Here is a 20,434-nt window from a genome sequence, read left to right on the forward strand (position 1 = left end):
ACTTCTTGGTTTTAGAGGTGGCTATTTATTGGTTAACTGCTATCAAATGAATTTTCTGTTATCAGTAGTCTGGTATGAGAAGACCATACTGCCTTTATTCTTTCTCCCTCACCTTGTCTCTTGTCGTGCTTCTACCTTCTTCTTCTCTGCTCTTATAAAACACAATTAAATGATCATAAGCAACAAGTTTTATGTTTCTCTTTTGACTTACTAAGAACCCTTGGATCACAAAAGTATCAGGATCCAACACCTCCTGAGTTGTAGATTCAAATAGAACTGTATCCATAAGGACAACGTAATAAGGGCATGCTTCTGAAACAAGAAATTGAAGAACCACTTAATATTTCTAACTAATCTTACTTTCCAAGTGCATATGTTCAATTTATTTATAAAGCAGATTGAAGATAAAGATTATTTAATATATTTTTAAGTCAAATCAGGAAATCTGTCATGGACAGACCCAAGCCCGGATGCAGAACTGCCACCAAAAGCTCCAAAGATCTCATCCCTGGGAGAGAAAGGATCTTCGAAGAAGGGCCACACCTGGAGACAACTTGAAAGACTAGAAGACTCTGGCAAGCTGCTGTCAGCAACCTATATCCAGTAGAAGAAGAATCCAATCAAGAACTCATCTTTCTCACATTCAAAACTGCAATGTTCATCTTGATTTGTTATAGTTTCATGATAGTTTTTGGTTGCCCCAAAAGCACGATGACATTTTCTTTACTTCTATATTTATCTCTTCACCACTAAACATTTATCCGTTTTTAAGGAATTAATTTAACAACAGATTAGCTCGATTTGTTGTAGTCTGAACTGTGCATCTGCTACTCAAAAGACAGATGCCAAGAATTATTTCGGATAAGTCTCTAATTGTTTAAGATCAATACTTGGCATCAGAAATTATGTGATTTATATAGAAGCTCAGTAGTTTAAGCAGTGAATTTAAGGAAGTTTTTATTTAGATCCTTCTTATTTAGTTCTTATTTAGATCTATGTTGATTAGATGTTGGAGAGAATGCCTGAAGTGGTACTGCAATATTCCCTAGTGTAATGGACCAGAAAGCAGAATAGCAACCGAGATTACACCTCATCTGCATTACTCAGTGACGCAGAAGAGATATGCAGATAGCAGTTAATGAAAGAATTACCTGTGAAGCCTATCATGGTTGAATAGCACCCTGATCCTGAAATCAAGATTAACGCTGGGATACTGCAGAATACCTAGAGATTATAAAACTGCACTCCACCAAAGAATGGATGTTTAATAGAATAATGGAGGACAGGAAGCAGACAAAGGAAAATTGTTCAATGTATTAAAAAATTCACTTTGAAATAACTTTTTGAGATGTCCTTCGAGAAGACATTTAACAATTCTGAAATAAATGTCCTCTTAAAGTAAAACAAAACCTTTCATATGAATACACTTCTGCTGATTAAGTTATTCCTGACAATCAAAGAACTTCATATTTTGCTAGCAAAGGTATATGCAATAACACCCATCATTTTCATGTTAGGCAAATAGAACATCATTTTAATTTTCAGAATGATGAGAAAAAAAAATCTCATTATCTTGCTTAATGTTTAAAAGCTTAAAATCAGCCTGAGGCAATCCTGTATACCTCGAAAAATGTACCTGAATTATCTTTAGATGTTTCCAGCTATAAAGTACTGTTCTGTCTTCCCATTAAGGGGCATTTGCATCTCCTGTAATAACTTACTCACAATCAAAGGCACGGTCTGATCTTTCTCCAAATGCAAAATGCTAACATGTCTAGTGTAAATTCCAAGGGGAGAGCCACCACCCATTGTTAATGAACAACATTCATAATAGCAGCAAACTTCAAGATGGTGGCAGGTCTGCCACTTGTACAGAACATAACTAACTAAAAGATTAATAAGGCGGAAAGTGGAGCCTTGAAATGGGTTCCAAGGCTGTTATTGTATAGAGGAATGGGATATTTCTGGGAAGGAAAGTGACAACCATCCTTAGTGAATTCAAAATGGGATTCCAGATGTTCGCAGTCACATACACAAACATTTTAAATGTACTTCTCTTCTTCCTTAGCTGACAAGTAAAATGCACTGGATCATTCCCAAAAATCAGTTTCCAGTGAAATTCTGCTTGATTGGTATTGACCGAACAAATCATGTTTAATGTGATGAAAAGTATGCTTGGCTTTGAAGAGATTGATAAATTGCCCATCAGATTGGTGGCTGAATCCAAACAGCTTGGAAGGTAGAAAATAACTGGAGGGATTATATTTGCTTCTTTTTTTTTGGTAGGAAAGTGGGTTTAAAAATTGAGCCAGCTATGACAAGGAGGATTGTACAAGGGTGATCACATTCAGATAATCATAGTGATATTCTTGCATTTGATTTTATTTAGAGAAATCAATGCATTACAACTGATATCGTGTGTAATTGGCAGGAATTGGATCTTTGAAAGAAAGAAAATTTTACAGGAATAGGTTATCTGGGCTGCAGAAAAAACATCTGTTAATCACCAACCAGTTGCCTCATGTTGAGTCCATGGATGAGTGGACAGATGCATACCTTCCACAATTTAATAGCTTCTCTGTCTATCTATCAAAGTTGATGCAGGCACATCAGAGATATGAAGACAGAAAGGCACTTGCCATGCATTTCCCAGCACAACTTTTTTGAGCACAGGAGGCAAGAGGAAGAGAATAATTTGATAAAGAAAAGGCCATAGAAATTCCTCTGCCTCGAGTAGATTGATCCAAGAGGGAACTGCAGTCACCACTCCCCCAAGTTGTTTCAGCAGATTTCGTCTCAATTAAAGTGGTCAGAAATGCCAGAAGAAATTATTTGAAAAGAGTTTTCTTTCCATGTTCATCAGTTACAAATGAGTACAAAACAGGAGAAATGAGATTATCTTCTTCAACCAGGCTTCACACGGAGGCTTCCTTTATCCAGCACCATAGCTGAAACTACCTGTCCACTAGGTAGTCCTCACTCACACCACTGAAAATCATTAGAACAATATCATGAAAATGCTCTTTTAGTGCAGGGTTATGCACACCTTGGGAAAACTATGCTGAGTTAATATTTTCTTGCAAGTATTTCCCATGGACCAGTGGTTACAATAAAATTAAAATAAATCCTTAATTAACTCTTGTAATTTTTGTAACAGAATACTTTCACAGAATACATAATATATTACATCCATTTTCATTAATTTCAGGAACAAGTTTAAAAAAACCATATTGTAGGTCATGAAAATTATTTTAGAATATACACTGATATGCTCATACCGAATTTTTGTCCGCACTATTTTCACATGGTGTCAAATATTTTATTTGCCCTTTCAGTTGTCTTCGCTCATTTACACATGCTGTTCATTAGCCTAAACACCCTCCCTTGCATTCCATCCCAACGCAGTTGAATATACTGTAAATACCCTGTCCTGCCACAGTACACATGCTTAGCCAGTGCATACAGTGTGCAAATGGAAGAGTTAAGGGTCAGGTATTGCTAAAGCTCCTAGCCCTGAATAAACCCAGCACTGAGTAGTTTGGCCAGAGAGCAGTGAAGTGTGGAACCTGCCACCAGAGAACATACGTGAAGCATAAAGCAAAGGTGTTTTCAAAAGAAAATTATGTAGGCATATAGGAAAGGAAGAAATAGAAGGGTATATTGATGGGATTTGTCAAAGCAAGGTGAGGCGGGTTATCAAGGAGTCTACAACTCAGGTTCTCAGTATTATTTATTCTATTATTATTATTTGTGTTTGAAAAGTTTGTCTTCTTTGGCACATTGGTTGTTTGTCAGCCTATGTGTGTAGTTTTTTCTCCATTCTATTGTATTTCATTGTTCTACTGTGCATGCCTACAAGAAAATGAATCTCAGGGCAGTATATAATCAGAGAGGACAGGAAAATTTTTAATTGGGGAAGGGAAAATTATGAGGCTATAAGGCTAGAACTTGCGGGTGAGAATTGGGATGATGTTTTTGCAGGGAAATGTACTATGGACATGTGGTCGATGTTTAAGGATCTCTTGCAGGATGTTAGGGATAAATTTGTCCCGGTGAGGAAGATAAAGAATGGTAGGGTGAAGGAATCATGGGTGACAAGTGAAGTGGAAAATCTGGTCAGGTGGAAGAAGGCAGCATACATAAGGTTTAGGAAGCAAGGATCAGATGGGTCTATTGAGGAATATAGGGTAGCAAGAAAGGAGCTTAAGAAGGGGCTGAGAAGAGCAAGAAGGGGGCATGAGAAGGCCTTGGCAAGTAGGGTAAAGGAAAACCCCAAGGCATTCTTCAATTATGTGAAGAACAAAAGGATGACAGGAGTGAAGGTAGGACCGATTAGAGATAAAAGTGGGAAGATGTGCCTGGAGGCTGTGGAAGTGAGCGAGGTCCTCAATGAATACTTTTCTTCGGTATTCACCACTGAGAGGGAACTTGATGACGGTGAGGACAATATGAGTGGGGTTGATGTTCTGGAGCATGTTAATATTAAGGGAGAGGAGGTGTTGGAGTTGTTGAAATACATTAGGATGGATAAGTCCCCGGGGCCTGATGGAGTATTCCCCAGGCTGCTCCATGAGGCAAGGGAAGAGATTGCTGAACCTCTGGCTAGGATCTTTATGTCCTCGTTGTCAACGGGAATGGTACCGGAGGATTGGAGGGAGGGAAATGTTGTCCCCTTGTTCAAAAAAGGTAGTAGGGATAGTGGGATAGTCCAGGTAATTATAGACCAGTGAGCCTTACGTCTGTGGTGGGAAAGCTGTTGGAAAAGATTCTTACAGATAGGATCTATGAGCATTTAGAGAATCATGGTCTGATCAGGGACAGTCAGCATGGTTTTGTGAAGGGCAGATCGTGCCTAACAAGCCTGATATTCTTTAAGGAAGTGACCAGGCATATAGATGAGGGTAGTGCAGTGGATGTGATCTACATGGATTTTAGTAAGGCATTTGACAAGTTTCCACATGGTAGGCTTATTCAGAAAGTCAGAAGGCATGGGATCCAGGGAAGTTTGGCCAGGTGGATTCAGAATTGGCTTGCCTGCAGAAGGCAGAGGGTCATGGTGGAGGGAGTACATTCAGATTGGAGCGTTGTGACTAGTGGTGTCCCACAAGGATCTGTTCTGGGACCTCTACTTTTTGTGATTTTTATTAATGACCTGGACGTGGGGGTAGAAGGGTGGGTTGGCAAGTTTGCAGATGACACAAAGATTGGTGGTGTTGTAGATAGTGTAGAGGATTGTCAAAGAGTGCAGAGAGACATTGATAGGATGCAGAAGAGGGCTGAGAAGTGGCAGATGGAGTTCAACCTGGAGAAGTGTGAGGTGGTACACTTTGGAAGGACAAACACCAAGGCAGAGTATAAAGTAAATGGCAGGATGCTTGGTAGTGTGGAGGAGCAGAGGGATCTGGGGGTACATGTCCACAGATCCCTGAGAGTTGCCTCACAAGTAGATAGGGTAGTTAAGAAAGCTTATGGGGTGTTAGCTTTCATAAGTCGAGGGATAGCGTTTAAGAGACGCAATGTAATGATGCAGCTCTATAAAACTCTAGTTAGGCCACATTTGGAGTACTGTGTCCAGTTCTGGTCGCCTCAGTATAGGAAGGATGTGGAAGCATTGGAAAGGGTACAGAGGAGATTTACCAGGATGCTGCCTGGTTTAGAGAGTATGGATTATGTTCAGAGATTAAGGGAGCTAGGGCTTTACTCTTTGGAGAGAAGGAGGATGAGAGGAGACATGACAGAGGTGTACAAGATATTAAGAGGAATAGACAGAGTGGACAGCCAGCACCTCTTCCCTAGGGCACCGCTGCTCAGTACAAGAGGACGTGGCTTTAAGGTAAGGGGAGGGAAGTTCAAGGGGGATATTAGAGGAAGGTTTTTCACTCAGAGAGTGATTGGTGCGTGGAATGCACTGCCTGAGTCAGTGGTGGAGGCAGATACACTAGTGAAGTTTAAGAGACTACTAGACAGGTATATGGAGGAATTTAAGGTAGGGGGTTATATGGGAGGCAGGGTTTGAGGGTCGGCACAACATTGTGGGCCAAAGGGCCTGTACTGTGCTGTACTGTTCTGTGTTCTATGTTCTATATGGTGACATATCCATACCTCGATAATAAATTTACTTGGAACTTTGAAGGAAGCCTTATGTAGAACATAAACACTGGCATGAAACTTTTGTCCTTTTTATGTACTGCGCTTTGTAATGATGTTGGTAATTTGCTTTAAAACATCCTTTTGTATTCTGGCTACATTGTGCATACTGTGTTTTAAACTCTTACACAATCTCCTATATTTCTAGATTCTTACACAATAGATTTCAAAGTTTTCATCATGCCTCCTCTCTAGGCACGACTACAAACTATGCCACACATTTTATGTATTTTCAGTTCCCACTAACCCCACCAAAAGCCTATTTTTTACTGACATTACTTTGTTCTGCAGGATGTACTAACTGCAACCACTTAATGTGGAAATGTTTTTAACACATTTTTTCCTAATACATTCCACGCTAGACAAAGAGACCTGAAGTTGAATTAAGCAGAAGAGCTGCATCTTTAGCTGCATTTGATTATGAGACTGATATTAGTGCTGAGCCTGCTGAAAATCACTGGGACATTATTAACCTAATACAGATTGTTCCCATTGATACCTGTCTGATGTTATGACATTCTTCTCATTGTGCAAGTACTATTGAACAGATCAATAAATGCATTGAACTTTACAACAGGTTTTTAGCAACCTTTAATCAATTACATTTTTGACACTTTGTCTAATATGTAGACTCAAAATAAACAGTTGGTCTAAAGGCAGGTGAGTATAGATCACACAATATTACTGTTAACTGGTGTGTTGTGTTCATTACTGGTGTGCTTTGTAATGTCTACCCTATGTGATTTTTCAGTTGGTTTCAAAGCAAATACTGCACTATAAAATCTGAGGCAGACATTAGCCCACTGCACTGCAGTTAAGTCATATTGTGTTACCTAGTGATAAGCGACAGATTTACGCTGATAATTTACCTCAGAGTCAGCTGCCACTTTTGTGTAACCATGGGAAAATCTGCTTAGCAACAGTTTCATGGCAACGGGGAAAGTAAGAAAAAGCAGTGATTGTCAGCTTGGGTCATTTATTTGTCTCTAGAGCTAAATTCCAGATGATGAGGTCACCACCTTTTTGCATATCCTGGCCTTTTATACTGTATGATCAGTTGGGAATTGTCCCACTTCATATCAATACTAAGATATTAAGGTAAATGGAAGAAAAATACAACACATATCAAGAGTCTGGTACGACCAAACTTTAACTCAGTTGAAGTGAACCTGAACCTGTATGAGCCACAACTTTGTCAATGGGTGAAAAAATATTGCAAGATGACATAATAGTTGAAAAAAAAGCCAATGAAAAAAGATGTTAAGTTAGGTACTAAACACAAGATTGCAGAAAAGTTGTAAATCTTTGGAATTTTCTACCATAGGAGCTGTGGAGGCAAAGTTGTTGAAAATATACAAGACTGTGATAGATTTTCAAAGGATTTGGGGACTTTGAGGAGAATAAACAAAAATGGGCCAAGATCAGATCAGGTATGATCTTAGTGAATGGCAGGAGTGGTGACGTGGTACTTCTTCAATGACAAATTTGAAGACAAAGAAGATGCTGTTGTTCTAAAGACTTGGGGGAAATGATCAGTTGTAGGAGGAAACATATGAAGAGATTTGACGTGCAGAGTAGAAAATATGCATGTAGGTCAATGCATTTGCATCTTGGAAGTTTAAAGAGCTGAAACAGCAATAACATTTTTGAAGAAAATGCAACACAAGCAGAATGCACAAACTTAATCCTGTGACCTTTACGACTGTGTTGATGCTTGAGGAAAATAATAACCTACTCTTAAACTCTCAAATCAACTTCTAGGAATTATATATCTTTTTGGGCATGTATGAGATCCAGCTTGAACAGATATTGCAATTTTAGCAAACTAGTCAGAGAAAACTCACAGAGAAAATACTTAAGAGAAATTGAGTTAGATGGATTGAAATGAAAATTACTTCATTATGGCAATTGAAAAAGATGATTTATAAAATTATTCAAATTACTGGCCTTTGAATTAATACAATGAATGTTTAAGTTCTACTGGTACAGCGAGATGTTTACTTTTAAATACGGTGTTCATCCCTCAAGGCTTGTAACAATGGATTACGTCAAGTCAAACAACCTTCCTTGGCAGTAAAGATCTATGAACCTTTTCTTTATTCAAAGGAGGCATGGGCACTGCAGATACCAGCCTACATGGTAGGAGTTGAGGCGGGGTGGGGGTGGATGTGGAGTAAGAGTTGCACAAAGGAGGAAGAGGGGAGAGGAGCCCAAAATTAGTGTGCAAATTGCACTGTAATGGTTTCAGATAGAGATTTTGATTGTTGACTACAGAATTAATTGCTAGTTATGCACACTGGGATGCTTGGTGCATTGGGGAGGCTGAGTAGACTTGCCACTGGGCTTTGCTCAGAGTTGGAATCATGGAAGAGATGACAAGTTCCATCAGCATACTTGAGAACCCAACTTCGATGCAGCATGTCACAGCTCCCTGCGTAGCACAAGCAGCAGCTACCCAGTCTCTACGTAATGCTGGGCAAGTTCCTCAGACTGCAGGGTAATTACCCACTACTGGTATTCCAACTGTGTCCTTAACACTCGGCCAGTAGACCACATTGATGCCACCCAAGTCAAGACCGTGCAATCTGCAATCAGGATGTCACGGCCCAGAGCCGTTTCACATCAATCTCAGGTTGTTCTGAGTCAGCAGCTTTCCATTAGCCACCCAGTTGCTGTAGCGATATCACTGAACAGGGGTGCCAGCTCAGCCAAAGGCACACAGAAGACTGGCTTTAGGATATGTATAAAGCAGATTGATCTTGACATGATTAGAGTCTAATTTGGAATATTTACACACTGATCCATTTGATGATCCATGCGACCAAATGAAGCCTGGAATAATCAAGGTGAAGTAAGCTAAGGAGCTGTTAGCGAACGGAGAGCTGGGGCCATGCCTGTCATCATGCATTGAAAGAAGCTCCCCCCAGCAGTCTAAGAAGAAAGGAACTACCAATGGAAATGAGAGCAACTGAATTGTGTAGAAGACTTGAAATCAGCAAGTGTCCTGAAGCACCTGCCAGGCCAGCCCCTCTTTTTTTTTGTACAAAAATAAAGCAATATGTTGAATTAAAAGAACATTCAAAGAAATCAAAAAGCAGTCTTAATTGGGACAGATCAGGACCAGCGCATTTTGGCCCAATTAAGTTGGTGCCCCAGTTAACCAAGGTTTCATGGAAATAATTAAAAAGGGATAAAAAAATACTACCAGTAACTGAGTAACAAATTACGTAGTTAAATGAAATACAGAACAAATTAAAACACTGTCAATCCTCCTATGGTACTGTAAAACTGTGTATAGGTTCCTAGTAGTTATCAACAGAGGAATTCATTCAGTGTATGCTGCCATGTTCCTTTGACTGACTGTAAATTAACAAAATCAGTGCAGACACCTTGTGCAGATAATGGACTGCTTTCACACAATGCTTTAGAGGATTGCAGCTTCCAGATCTTAATTTCCATTCTAACATCCAAGACGATTGTTGACGCCTTCTCTTCCTAACTTGGTGAAGGAGTGAAATAGTTTCATTTTCACTCCCAACCGTTTCTGGCATCTCCACACTTCAAAGCTTGACACTGCAGTGAGTAAAACAGTTCAGAATGGTCTTGCTGACTAACTATTAGTGACTAAATTCACAGCTTTTTGAACACAAGCACATGCAAGTGATGCTATCTAAAAACTGCTTGCTCTAAGCACAGTGTAGTGTCTAGTGGTCTTGTAAGTGCTCAGCAACAGTCTCCTGTCTCAATTAAGCGGCATAGTGTCCTGAGTAAATGAAGCTTATTTTCTCAATAAGCTTTTGTTCTTTATGAGTTTCCCCAAATCAACAGCTACCCCAGTTAACTGATGGTCCAACTAACTGGACTCCACTACATTTCTAATCCACATGGAGTAGATAACCTTTCAAAAACCACATATACGGTATTAGGATTCTCCCTGCAGCTGAAATGATGTTCAGACATGGGCTTTTAAAAGTGTTTGGATGGTATCAACAACGCAGTCTTCAAATTAGAACTGTACGTGTCCTACATCTTTACATGTCATAACACTTCAGTCGGCATGTTTATATTCATATTCTCGAACTGGCCTAATTTCATAACCTTTGTTCATGTTTTTCTCCCTGCAATTGCTCCAGTAACACGTCAACTGGGTAATCTCTCCAATTTATATCCAGGGTAATCCTAGCCTGGAGATATTCTGTTTGTCATATGCTCATATGGCAATGGGCTACCTCCAACTCAAGTGGTCATTGAATGAAAAGTAGATTCAGCATTTTTTAAAAATATTTTCTTGTAGCACTGGGGCTAATTCCATCACAACCACTAATGTTCCCCAATAACTAAACATTGTGATGGAAAGATGGGAGTTCAGTAGTTTAAAACAGCAAGATCAATTCATACAATGCTATCTTCTTCATTCATACTTATGTGAAGGTCTTGCTTTAATCAAATACAGCATGGATATGATGGGTTGACCTGGCACTCTTTAGGGCTGTAAGCATTTTATGAGGTAGTCACAATTGCAAGACTCACAGCCACTGTCTTACCTTTTTACACATGACCAGTTGATGGTCAAAGAGGAAAAAAGTCCTCTGCTGATACCGTCCATAAGGCTGGTAGATCCACATCATTTCCCCAGAGTATATCAATTCAGAGCTCCGGTCCAGAACATCGTCACCCTTAAAATATAAAGAACACATCTTTCAAATAAAGACCTGTATTTGTACAAAAAGATGAATATCCCAAAGCATTCTACACAGACAGAAAAAAATTAATTAGAGAAGCTGTCTACTATGTAAAATAATGAAGTGGCAGGGAAAAGAAGGCTGTGATGGAAAAAAAATTCCTCAAATCAGGAACTAAGACATTGAGAGTTTTGTCAGCAGCAAAGAAGATCAGGAGGATGACTACAGAGAATTGGTTGAGGCATGAGGCTCAAGGAAATTCAAAGCCAGGATGAGACTTGGAACAACTTGGATACAATGGTAAAGTTTTAGAGGTGGTCTTTGGGAAAGAGAGAGCCTTTGGAGTTAGGTCAAGAAAGGAGATGGGAGAGTAAAAATTAACACAGGAAGGATGAGAAGGCAGGGCACTTTTGGATGAATTAGAATTCCAATGGCTGAAAAAAAGGCAAACTATAACTATTAAAGTATGTTTTGAGGAAATAAGTTTGGAAATAAAGAGCACAGTAATGAAGTTAGGTGAGAGACAAAGGCAAAGAGTTTTCAGTGAAGGGCAGAAAAGGAACAAAGGCAAGCAATTACACAGAGGTGAATGGAAAATGTCTTGAGAGAAAGAAAATGAGAACTGTTCTCACTATACTAACATTATGAACCACTTGGTTTGTGAAGAGGAAAACACTGAAAGCAAGAGCCCAAAGTTTTTGTCAGGGTTTAAGATTATTACACATGTTGATTTTAAGAACAGTAGAATGCTTATAGGATTACATTAACACCTGTGTGTAAAAGATAAAATAAAATAATCAGTATCCAATCTAATCCAACGCAATCTTATTATATCATTAGTTCATACAAGGACAGATTCTGGACCCATTTTACTTACAATGATGAACAATGTCAAGGGCCAAAAAGCATGCCCAATAAACATCAGTTTTGAAAGTAGGCTGGGAAATTTTTCAGTCACATACACCCCAAGTGTGTGAATGGAAGGAAATCAAACAGAAGCCTGAGGATTTCCTGGGAATTTGGTTTCACAGTTTGGAGGAGAAGCTGACACCACGGAATCAACTGACGCTGGAAATCCCAAACTTACATTTAAAATATTAGGCATGGCTGGAAGCATATTTGGGAACCTTGTTGAATGTCCTGCAGCGTTACCAGCAATTTGCAAAAGTTGCTGAGAATGTCAAGTAAAATAACAATGGAAACTCCATGAAGCAAAATGATGAATACCGGGAAAGAATGGAAACAGCCCTTGGGATTGTAGGAGTTCTTTGCTCATTGAACGTTGTTTAGCATGTTCCTCCTGCAACAGTCATCTGCCAATTCATATCTGAGGTTGCATATTCAATACTTCAGGGATCTAAATGCACAGGTACGTAAACGTAGCCAAGAGGTCATGATTGCATTGGCTGTTTACATGTCCAAATTCAGTTTAGGTTCAAGTTTAATTGTCATTCAACCATTCACATGTATACGGCAAAATGAGACAGTGTTCCTCTGGGGTCAAGGTGGAAAACACAGACTATACCGTCACACATAGCACATATACTTTTGATTATATATACAGTCTCAAGTTCAGTATTAGCACAAGTCCCTGAATGGCACGGACTAAAAACTGATGGTGCACAGGATGTTGTCCTGGAGCCATGTTTCCACAAGAACAGGTATGCAGCAGTTCTTCATCTCGCGCTGTGTCAGTCACAGACAAAGGCAAATTAGCTTGTCTTGCTGTGTCAGCCACAGAAGAAGGCAATCAGCTTTTCTTCCAGGGACAGAACGCTTGAGAGCAGCAGCAACGAGAGAGCCAGCATGGATTCCAGCGTGACCATTGCACTTCTTTTCTCTTCCAATACACTTCCGGTGCTTCCTCCACTGGGTGGCTGGAATGGGTGACACTACAGCTCCCTGTAACAGGTGATGCTGCAGCAAGTACCATTTCCACTGCGATGGAGTGTACTGCCATCTCACCACATCCCTGATGCTAGCCAAATAAAATCATCCCCTTTGATCCTCCTCCACAGTCTCCTCCCAACCCCAACCACTGCCCCCCCTACACCTTGCAGAGCACTGCTTACAGCTGTAATAAGGAGAAGATATAATTACTAAATGAGTTGTAGCAAGGCCTATTGGCTCTGCCCAGATTGCTTCCTTAATGCCAACTCTCAATTTCTGGCTCTATCCTCTACTGCAGTGGTCCCCAACTGCTCTACTGAACTCACTTCTATCACAAGGAATTTTTAGAGGAGGCTATATCCATCAGGCGGGGGACACAACATGCTAATATCTATTTTATTGGTTAAACCTGTTCCGGTGTATCTTCAAATGGTTCTCAGTTTGGAATTAGCTGATATTGTTATATCAATTGAATATAATTTGCATCCTCCAGGTCACCTGATCAAATTCCAACTTGAATAATTGTAACCTTAAACTTCAAATCCTAGAGTTAGGTGTCAGGCAGATAAATAGTGTTAATATTCTGAGTTACATGCAAGGGTTAGTCAACGCAATTCTTGGCCTTCAGCAGAGTTAACTCGGATAGCACTTTACAGATATATAATAATCTGGTTTAAATTTAGTGGAAAAAAAGTTGGATGAAGTTCCAAATAGTCAGCTGAGTTATAATTACTAAGTTGGCATTGTATCCCAATGTTCTTAATAAAATAATACAACCACAGAAACTGCACAAGTTCAAATTAAGATGATGAAGCATTGCATAGAAATCTTCCAAATAGGCAAAAATGGTGAAATAATCCAGAAGTCAGTCAGATACAATGAATAGAGTGGAATTTTCTAATGAAGGATAGCTTGGTAGGTGCAACAGGATGCTCTCATCTATCCATATTTTTCAAATTTTCTATTTATACTCTCTGCATCAATGGCCTCCTAGTAATTTATTGCACAATCATACTACTCTGTGTGCACAAAACTTCCTTCTAGAAATGAGAAAGTGCCCAATTATCTCACATATGTAGCAATTGTGTGTCTTCCCCACCCTCTGTGTTTGATGTTGCATTTGATAATTTGATAATTATTTCTAGAGAAACAGGGACACAATTTAAATAAAAACTGTCAAATAAACACCATGATTTTCAAGCAGTCTTTTTTTCTGAAATTAAGACTAAGAGATGTAAAAGAGTAACTAAAAATAGTATCAGCCCATTTAAGTAAAATGCCATCCCTCTCCTCTCATTACTACCATCTGAGCGGAGGTACAGGAGCCCAAAGATCCATACACATTAATTTAAAAACAGCCTCTTCACATCCACCACCAGATTTCTGAATGGTTCACAAACCCATGAACATTACCTCATTATTCCTTCATTTTTGCACGATGTATATATATATTTATTTGTAATGTTAAAATTTTTATGTCTTTACACTGTACTGCTGCCGCAAAACAACAAATTTCATGTCATATGTTAGTGTTAATAAATCAGATTCTGATTCTAAATGTTAGAATTACTCTAGTCATTTTGACATACAGATGACATGGCATAATGTAATTTCAGATCTTGTTATTAGATGTACTTTTTAATCTGGCATTTGGAGCAACAATACTTGAGCCTTTAAGAATGATGAACCAAGTATGATGTATTGGGTTCGCTGATAGTGAAGGTCTAAATTCAAAGATCTTGTCCTATCTGATACACTGTAAATAGCTGCTTGTACTCTCACTGGGGAAGGTTATACTGTAACTACCCAATCTTCAAAGACTAGTTCACTCAGCTTCTTTATTCTCCATGGTGAGTTTGGCTGCCAATACCCACTATTTGAGCAGTCAATTCCCCCTCCCTATCAAGGAGGAGACACTTCTAGCTAACAAAGTAGGTTAACACAGTTAATTTATTTTCAATGATGTTCAGTTTAATTTAAGCAACTTTCTTAAAAAATATTTAACACTCACAGAGCATTTCCAAATTACAAAGCATTCGCAAAACATGGGGACAATTTCTATGAAATAAAAGGATATACCAAAGATGAATGGCTCACCATTACAGAAATCAAAGTTGGGAGAATAGATTCCAGTTCACTCCATGTTTCTTTTATTCTTTTTGATATTGCTTAACCCTTTCCTAATAAGCCTAAACTGCTCTCCACATTTACAAAGTTTATTTGCCAATTGGGTGACTTCACAAACACCTTTTTATACAAAAGGTTTAAAAGTTTTTGTGAAAATACAGAACCCAGCTACCCATAATTAAAGCTGTGAATCTAACTTTCTTCAGTACATAAACTCTCCAACATTAACAGCTTTTGATTTGCTGATATCTGGTATCTGGTCTGCAAGCTTTATTCAACTAAGCAACTCAGCCAGCATTGTCTATTTTGAAACAAGCCAAACTAAATAACCCATTATCTTATACTGCACCTCTTGAGTAGCAATAAGCCATGTGTTTTGGGCTAGCAGTCTGCTCCAGAGATAGAGCTTAATTGCTCAATAGATGGTGCTTCTTTTAACTTCAAACTGATTACTACTTGCATTTACACGTTAAATGGTGACGTTGTGTAATTGGATTTTCAGAAGGCCTTTGACAAGATACCACTCATGAGCTAAGCAAGCCATGAGCCCACGGTATTACAGGAAAAATTCTAGCATGGATAAACCGGTGGCTGATTAACAGGAGACAAAGAGTGGGAATAAAGGGAGACTTTTCTGGTTGGCTACCAGTGACTAGTGGTGTTCCACAGGGGTCTCTGTTGGGACCGATTATTGTTACATTATATGCCAATGATTTGGATGATTGAATTGATGGCTTTGTTGTAAAGTTTGTGGACAATATGATGATAGATGGAAGGGGCAGGTAGATTTGAATCAGTAGAGAGGCTACAGAAGGATTTAGCCAAATTGGGAGATTGGGCAAAGAAATGGCAGTTGGAATACAGTGTTGGGAATTGTATAGCTGTGCATTTTGATAGAAGAAATAAGTGTTTTATTTCTAAATGGAGAGAAAATACAAAAAAAACTGAGGTGCAAAGGGACTTCGTACAGGATTCCCTAAACTTGCAGGCTGAGTCTGAGGAAGGCAAATGCAATGTTAGCATTCATTTCAAGAGGACTAGAATATAAAAGCCAGGATGTAATGTTAAGGCTTTATAAAGCACTGGTGAGGTCTCACTTGGAGTACTGTGAAGAGTTTTGGGCATCTTAGAAAGGATGTACTGAAACTGGAGAGGGCTCAAAGGTGGTTCACAAAAATGATTCCAGGATTGAATGGGTTGTCATATGAAGAGCCTTGGATGGCTCTGGGCCTGTATTCATTGGAATCCAGAAGAATGAAGGGTAATCTTATTGAAATCTATCAAATGTTAAAAGGCCATGATAGAGTGTATATGGAGAAGATGTTTTTTTATGGTGGGAAAGTCTAAGATCAGAGGAGGTAGCCTCAGAATAGATGGGTGTCTTTTTAGAATGGAGATGAGGAGGAATTTGTTTAGCCAGAGAGTGGTGAATCTGTGGAATTCTTTGCCACAGGCAGCTGTGGAGGCCAAACTTTTATGTATGTTTAAGGCAGAGTTTGATAGATTCTCGATTGGTCAGGGTATAAAGAGATATGGGGAAAATGCAGGAGATCGGGGCTGAGAGGAAAATTGGATCAGCTATGATGAAATGGCAGAGTAGACTTGATGGGTCAAATGGCCTAATTCTACTCCTATATTTTATGGTCTTAAAAAGTGAAGACTGGCTCTCATTTACAACCAGGAGCTAAACAAGCTGGAAGTTTATTTGCAACTATTTGATCTTACAAATAGTAGCTACCGTGTTTAGAAAGCCAAGATTGGCAAAACATAAGGTCCAATAGCCCAGGAAGTGAATCCATCACAATGGATACCAATATTATTTTAAACACTAATATGTACCAGGTTTTCCTCTTCATCAAAACTACCAAGGTAATCAAAAATTACCATATAATGGGACCGTCTTTGCTTTAAGAAATTACTCTGTTTGAAAAGCATTAAAGTCCACCTTGCACAATCATAGCAGCTGCTACTGGTGCTCAGAGACTGGTACTTCATTGCACACTGCATGCTAAGAAGTCAGTCGACACTGTTGTCTCGCATAGGCTTCCATGGAGGTGCGAGGAAATGGCTGACATAGGGGAAGGGAAGAACGGAGAAAACAAGGGAAGCGGAACAAGGGATTAGGAAAAAACAGAAGTGGGATGGGATGTTATTTTATGGTGATGGTATTGAGAAATATATATCTGAAATGGCAGTAGCAGCCGTGTATTAATTGAGCTATGTAACCTATATACTATTTGCATATACTCTTACATACACAGCATTTACTATGTATTAGTTTACTAGATATATCATCTATAATTAACTGAAGTGTATTAATTGAACTATATTCTATGTACTATAAATTAGCTGCAATGTAACCTATATACTATGGAATGGGTTAATAGCTAGTGCAAAGATAACGGTGGATAGAACAGGCAAAGGGGGAACAGGCAAAGGAATGTTAATAACTGATGGAGAGATAACGGTGGCCAGGGAGGAGAGATCATATGGCCTGAATTATAGACAGGGATGGAGCTGGATTGACTGGGAAAAGTAATGGTGGCAGGTTGGGAGGTGACATCTTGGTGATAAAGTTGAAGAATGATTGGGTAAGCTGATAAGGCCAAAATGTAACTGAGATAAGAAATGGCTATAAAAAACGCTGTGTACCGGGCTCAGCGAGCAGTCAGTGACAAGTTAATTGATTGCTTCAGCTTTTGTTTGCAAATAAAGGCTTAACTTCGCGAGGAATCGTCTGCATCTCTTGATCATTTCAAGAAACCATGACAATGGCTAGCCTACAACTGAGTACCATTGTGGAAATATATTGACACACAGAAATAAAGGTAAAGCTGTTTACAGCAGATACCCAAATTTTCTGATGGGCAGGACTTCAACTTGAATTGGGTGAAATCACGTCAAAACTTGCAAAAAGTTCTTTATTATGAACAGGGAACAAACAATCCAATTTCGAGAGAATAATGCCTGCTTAGTCAGAAATAAACAGTGGGAAAATATAAATTAAAAGGATAATTAATGTTATTTTGATGCTTATGATGAGAGCATCTGCTATCTTGAAAATCATATACAAAATATTAAGAAAGGTTTCCCTGAGATATGATTTTTAGCACATCATCTGAAGTAGGAAAATTTGCTATTTATTTACCTGTGGCCAGTTTATCTGAACATACAGATTGCTCCCAGTAATTCAAGTTCAAACTAAAGACTTACAAGTAATTTTCACTCTCTCTGGACATTCTATGCCGTTAGCATAATGCTTTCAATAGTGTGGCTTCTCGTATAAACTTGGAATAGTAATGCCTGCTTGCAGAAAGTACAGAATTCCTTCAGAAATGCACTAGAGTGTAATTCTGAATTTTTTCTTGTGCTCCTTGAGTGTAACCTAAACCCACATTTTTCTAAACTAGAACTGGGACACAACTTTCTTAGTACTTGGTTCTCTGTTGACAATTTTTGTGTGCTTATTTGAGCAAAAACACTTGTGCATTAAACCTAGGTGCTTTCTATGACAGGATCAAAAAGCATATTGAAAGCATTATTGCTGGCAAGAAAATGCTTCATACATCTATCAAACTTTTTGTCTGGTCTTTGTCTAATTGCCTTTTGAATTTGTTATTTCACTCATCTCTTTGCTTCCGTGGTGAACTATTCTTCTCTGTAATCAAATATCTACAGCCATTTTGTCAATGCTCTGCTAAGCTTGAATTTCAGAAGTGGATTAGAAAGTGCAGTCACTACCACAGGACATAATTAACATTAATAACCAGGTACGAATTACCTTGCAGTTGTAAGTTATTTTATCCAAGTCCTATACCACTTTGAATACCTGAATAAAATTACTTCTTTACCTTCAGATTCCCCACTCCAATACTCCACAATATTCTCTTTACTTTTTCACCTATTTCCTCACTAACATGGAAAAAGAGGGTACAACATATGCATTCATTTGGTCATCTAAATGAAATATCCCATGTAACCTGTCCTTGAGAACTAGAATGATTGTATATTCTATTCTTTCCTGCAATCGAACTTCTCCACTAAATAATTCCTCAGTTAACATCTATGCAAAATGAAACTTGAAAAATAGGAACACCATTTATTTCAGAATAAAAATTATCCAAGAGCTGTTATCCAATTGACGTCTACCAGTGAAACAATAGCATGTCGTCAGCAGTTGTGAAATCAGGCCAGCTTTAAAAAAAAGGCTTTCTGAGTCATGGATTGCAATTTTCTTGTGATTATTTTAGTAAGAGATGGTTTATTTGTGCATTTTCTTGAAGTAGCTGACACCAGCAGAGTAAAACGCAGGTGGAGATAAGGCCGTTGGTGGGAAGTGCCATTATCAGGAAAATGTCATATATAGTTTACAATGGTGCTGGGAAGCCCCTTTGAATATGTATTATTGGAAAGTTGGTTTATGAGTGCCACATGTACCGAAGTACAGAGAAAAACTGTTTTGCATGGTGTCCTTACAGTACATTTCATCATGTTAGTGCATTGAGGAAACACAATAACAGAATGCAGAAAAATGTGTTATAGTTTTAGTGCAGGCAAACAATAAGATGCAAGTTTGATCTTGTGGTCAAGAGTACGAGGGGACCACTCGGGAGTCTCATAACAGCAGGAATAAAGCTGACTTTTTCCTTGTGCTACGTGCTTCCAGGATTCCATATCTTCTGTTTGCTTTGAGGACCAATCTCATATATTATTTCCATGAAAATGTTAGTGTTGGCAAAAAGCCTTACAGTGATAAAAGATTAACATTTCATACCTTGATGAGCTTAAAACTGGTAACATTGTAAAGAAAAATAAAAGATCAGATTATTATTTAAATGGTGTTAAGATTGCAGCATGCTGTTATGCAGAACGACTCGGAAGTGTTTGTGAATGAATTGCAAAAGATTGGTTGCATGTACATTGATTTCTTAAACTTCTGATAATGCCCCCTCCCTCTCCTTCACCATTCCCTATTTCCATTTTCTTCTCCTACCTTATCTCCTTACCTACCCATCTCCTCCATCTGGTGTTCTTCCCCTCTTTTCATATATCCATGGCCTTCTGTTCTCTCCTATCAGATTCCCCCTTCTCCAGAACTTCATCTCTTTCATCAAATGATTTCCCAGATCATTACTTCAACCCTCCCCCTCCCAGTTTTACCAATCACCTTGTGGTTCTTGCTCCCATACCCCCACCTTCTTACTCTGACTGCATCGTTTTCTCTCTGGTCCCGATGAAGGGTCTTGGCCCAAAACGTCAACTGTACTCTTTTCTATAGATGTTGCCAAACCTGTTGAGCTCCTCCAGCATTTTGTGTGTGTGTGTGTTGCTTGGATTTTCAGCATCTGCAGATTTGTTTGTGATTTGCAGATGCAATAGTTTATCAAGAAAACAAATGGAATGTTGGCCTTCGTTGCTAGAGGGATTGAATTTCATAGTAGGGAGGATATGCTGCAATTGTACAGGGTACCAGTAAGGCTGCTAATGAAGAAATGCGTGCAGTTCTGCTCTCCTTACTTATGGAAAGGCAGACTAGCTTTGGAGGTGGTGCAGAGGAGGTTCACCAGGTTGGTTCTGTAGATAAGAAC

The 20,434-nt window shown here is 38.9% G+C and overlaps 1 protein-coding gene across 1 annotated transcript in view; it reads right to left on the reverse strand.

The window, feature by feature from the left end:
• The window catches only part of arhgef9a (Cdc42 guanine nucleotide exchange factor (GEF) 9a), a 295,537-nt gene that overhangs the window by 82,454 nt on the left and 192,649 nt on the right, over nt 1-20,434 (reverse strand). Inside the window, exon 11 of the mRNA XM_059976966.1 lies at nt 10,692-10,823. Coding sequence (XP_059832949.1) covers nt 10,692-10,823 — 132 coding nt within the window. The remainder of the gene's footprint in view (nt 1-10,691; nt 10,824-20,434) is intronic.

The sequence above is a fragment of the Hypanus sabinus genome, chromosome 8 (assembly GCF_030144855.1).
Source record: "Hypanus sabinus isolate sHypSab1 chromosome 8, sHypSab1.hap1, whole genome shotgun sequence".
Lineage (NCBI taxonomy): Eukaryota > Metazoa > Chordata > Chondrichthyes > Myliobatiformes > Dasyatidae > Hypanus > Hypanus sabinus.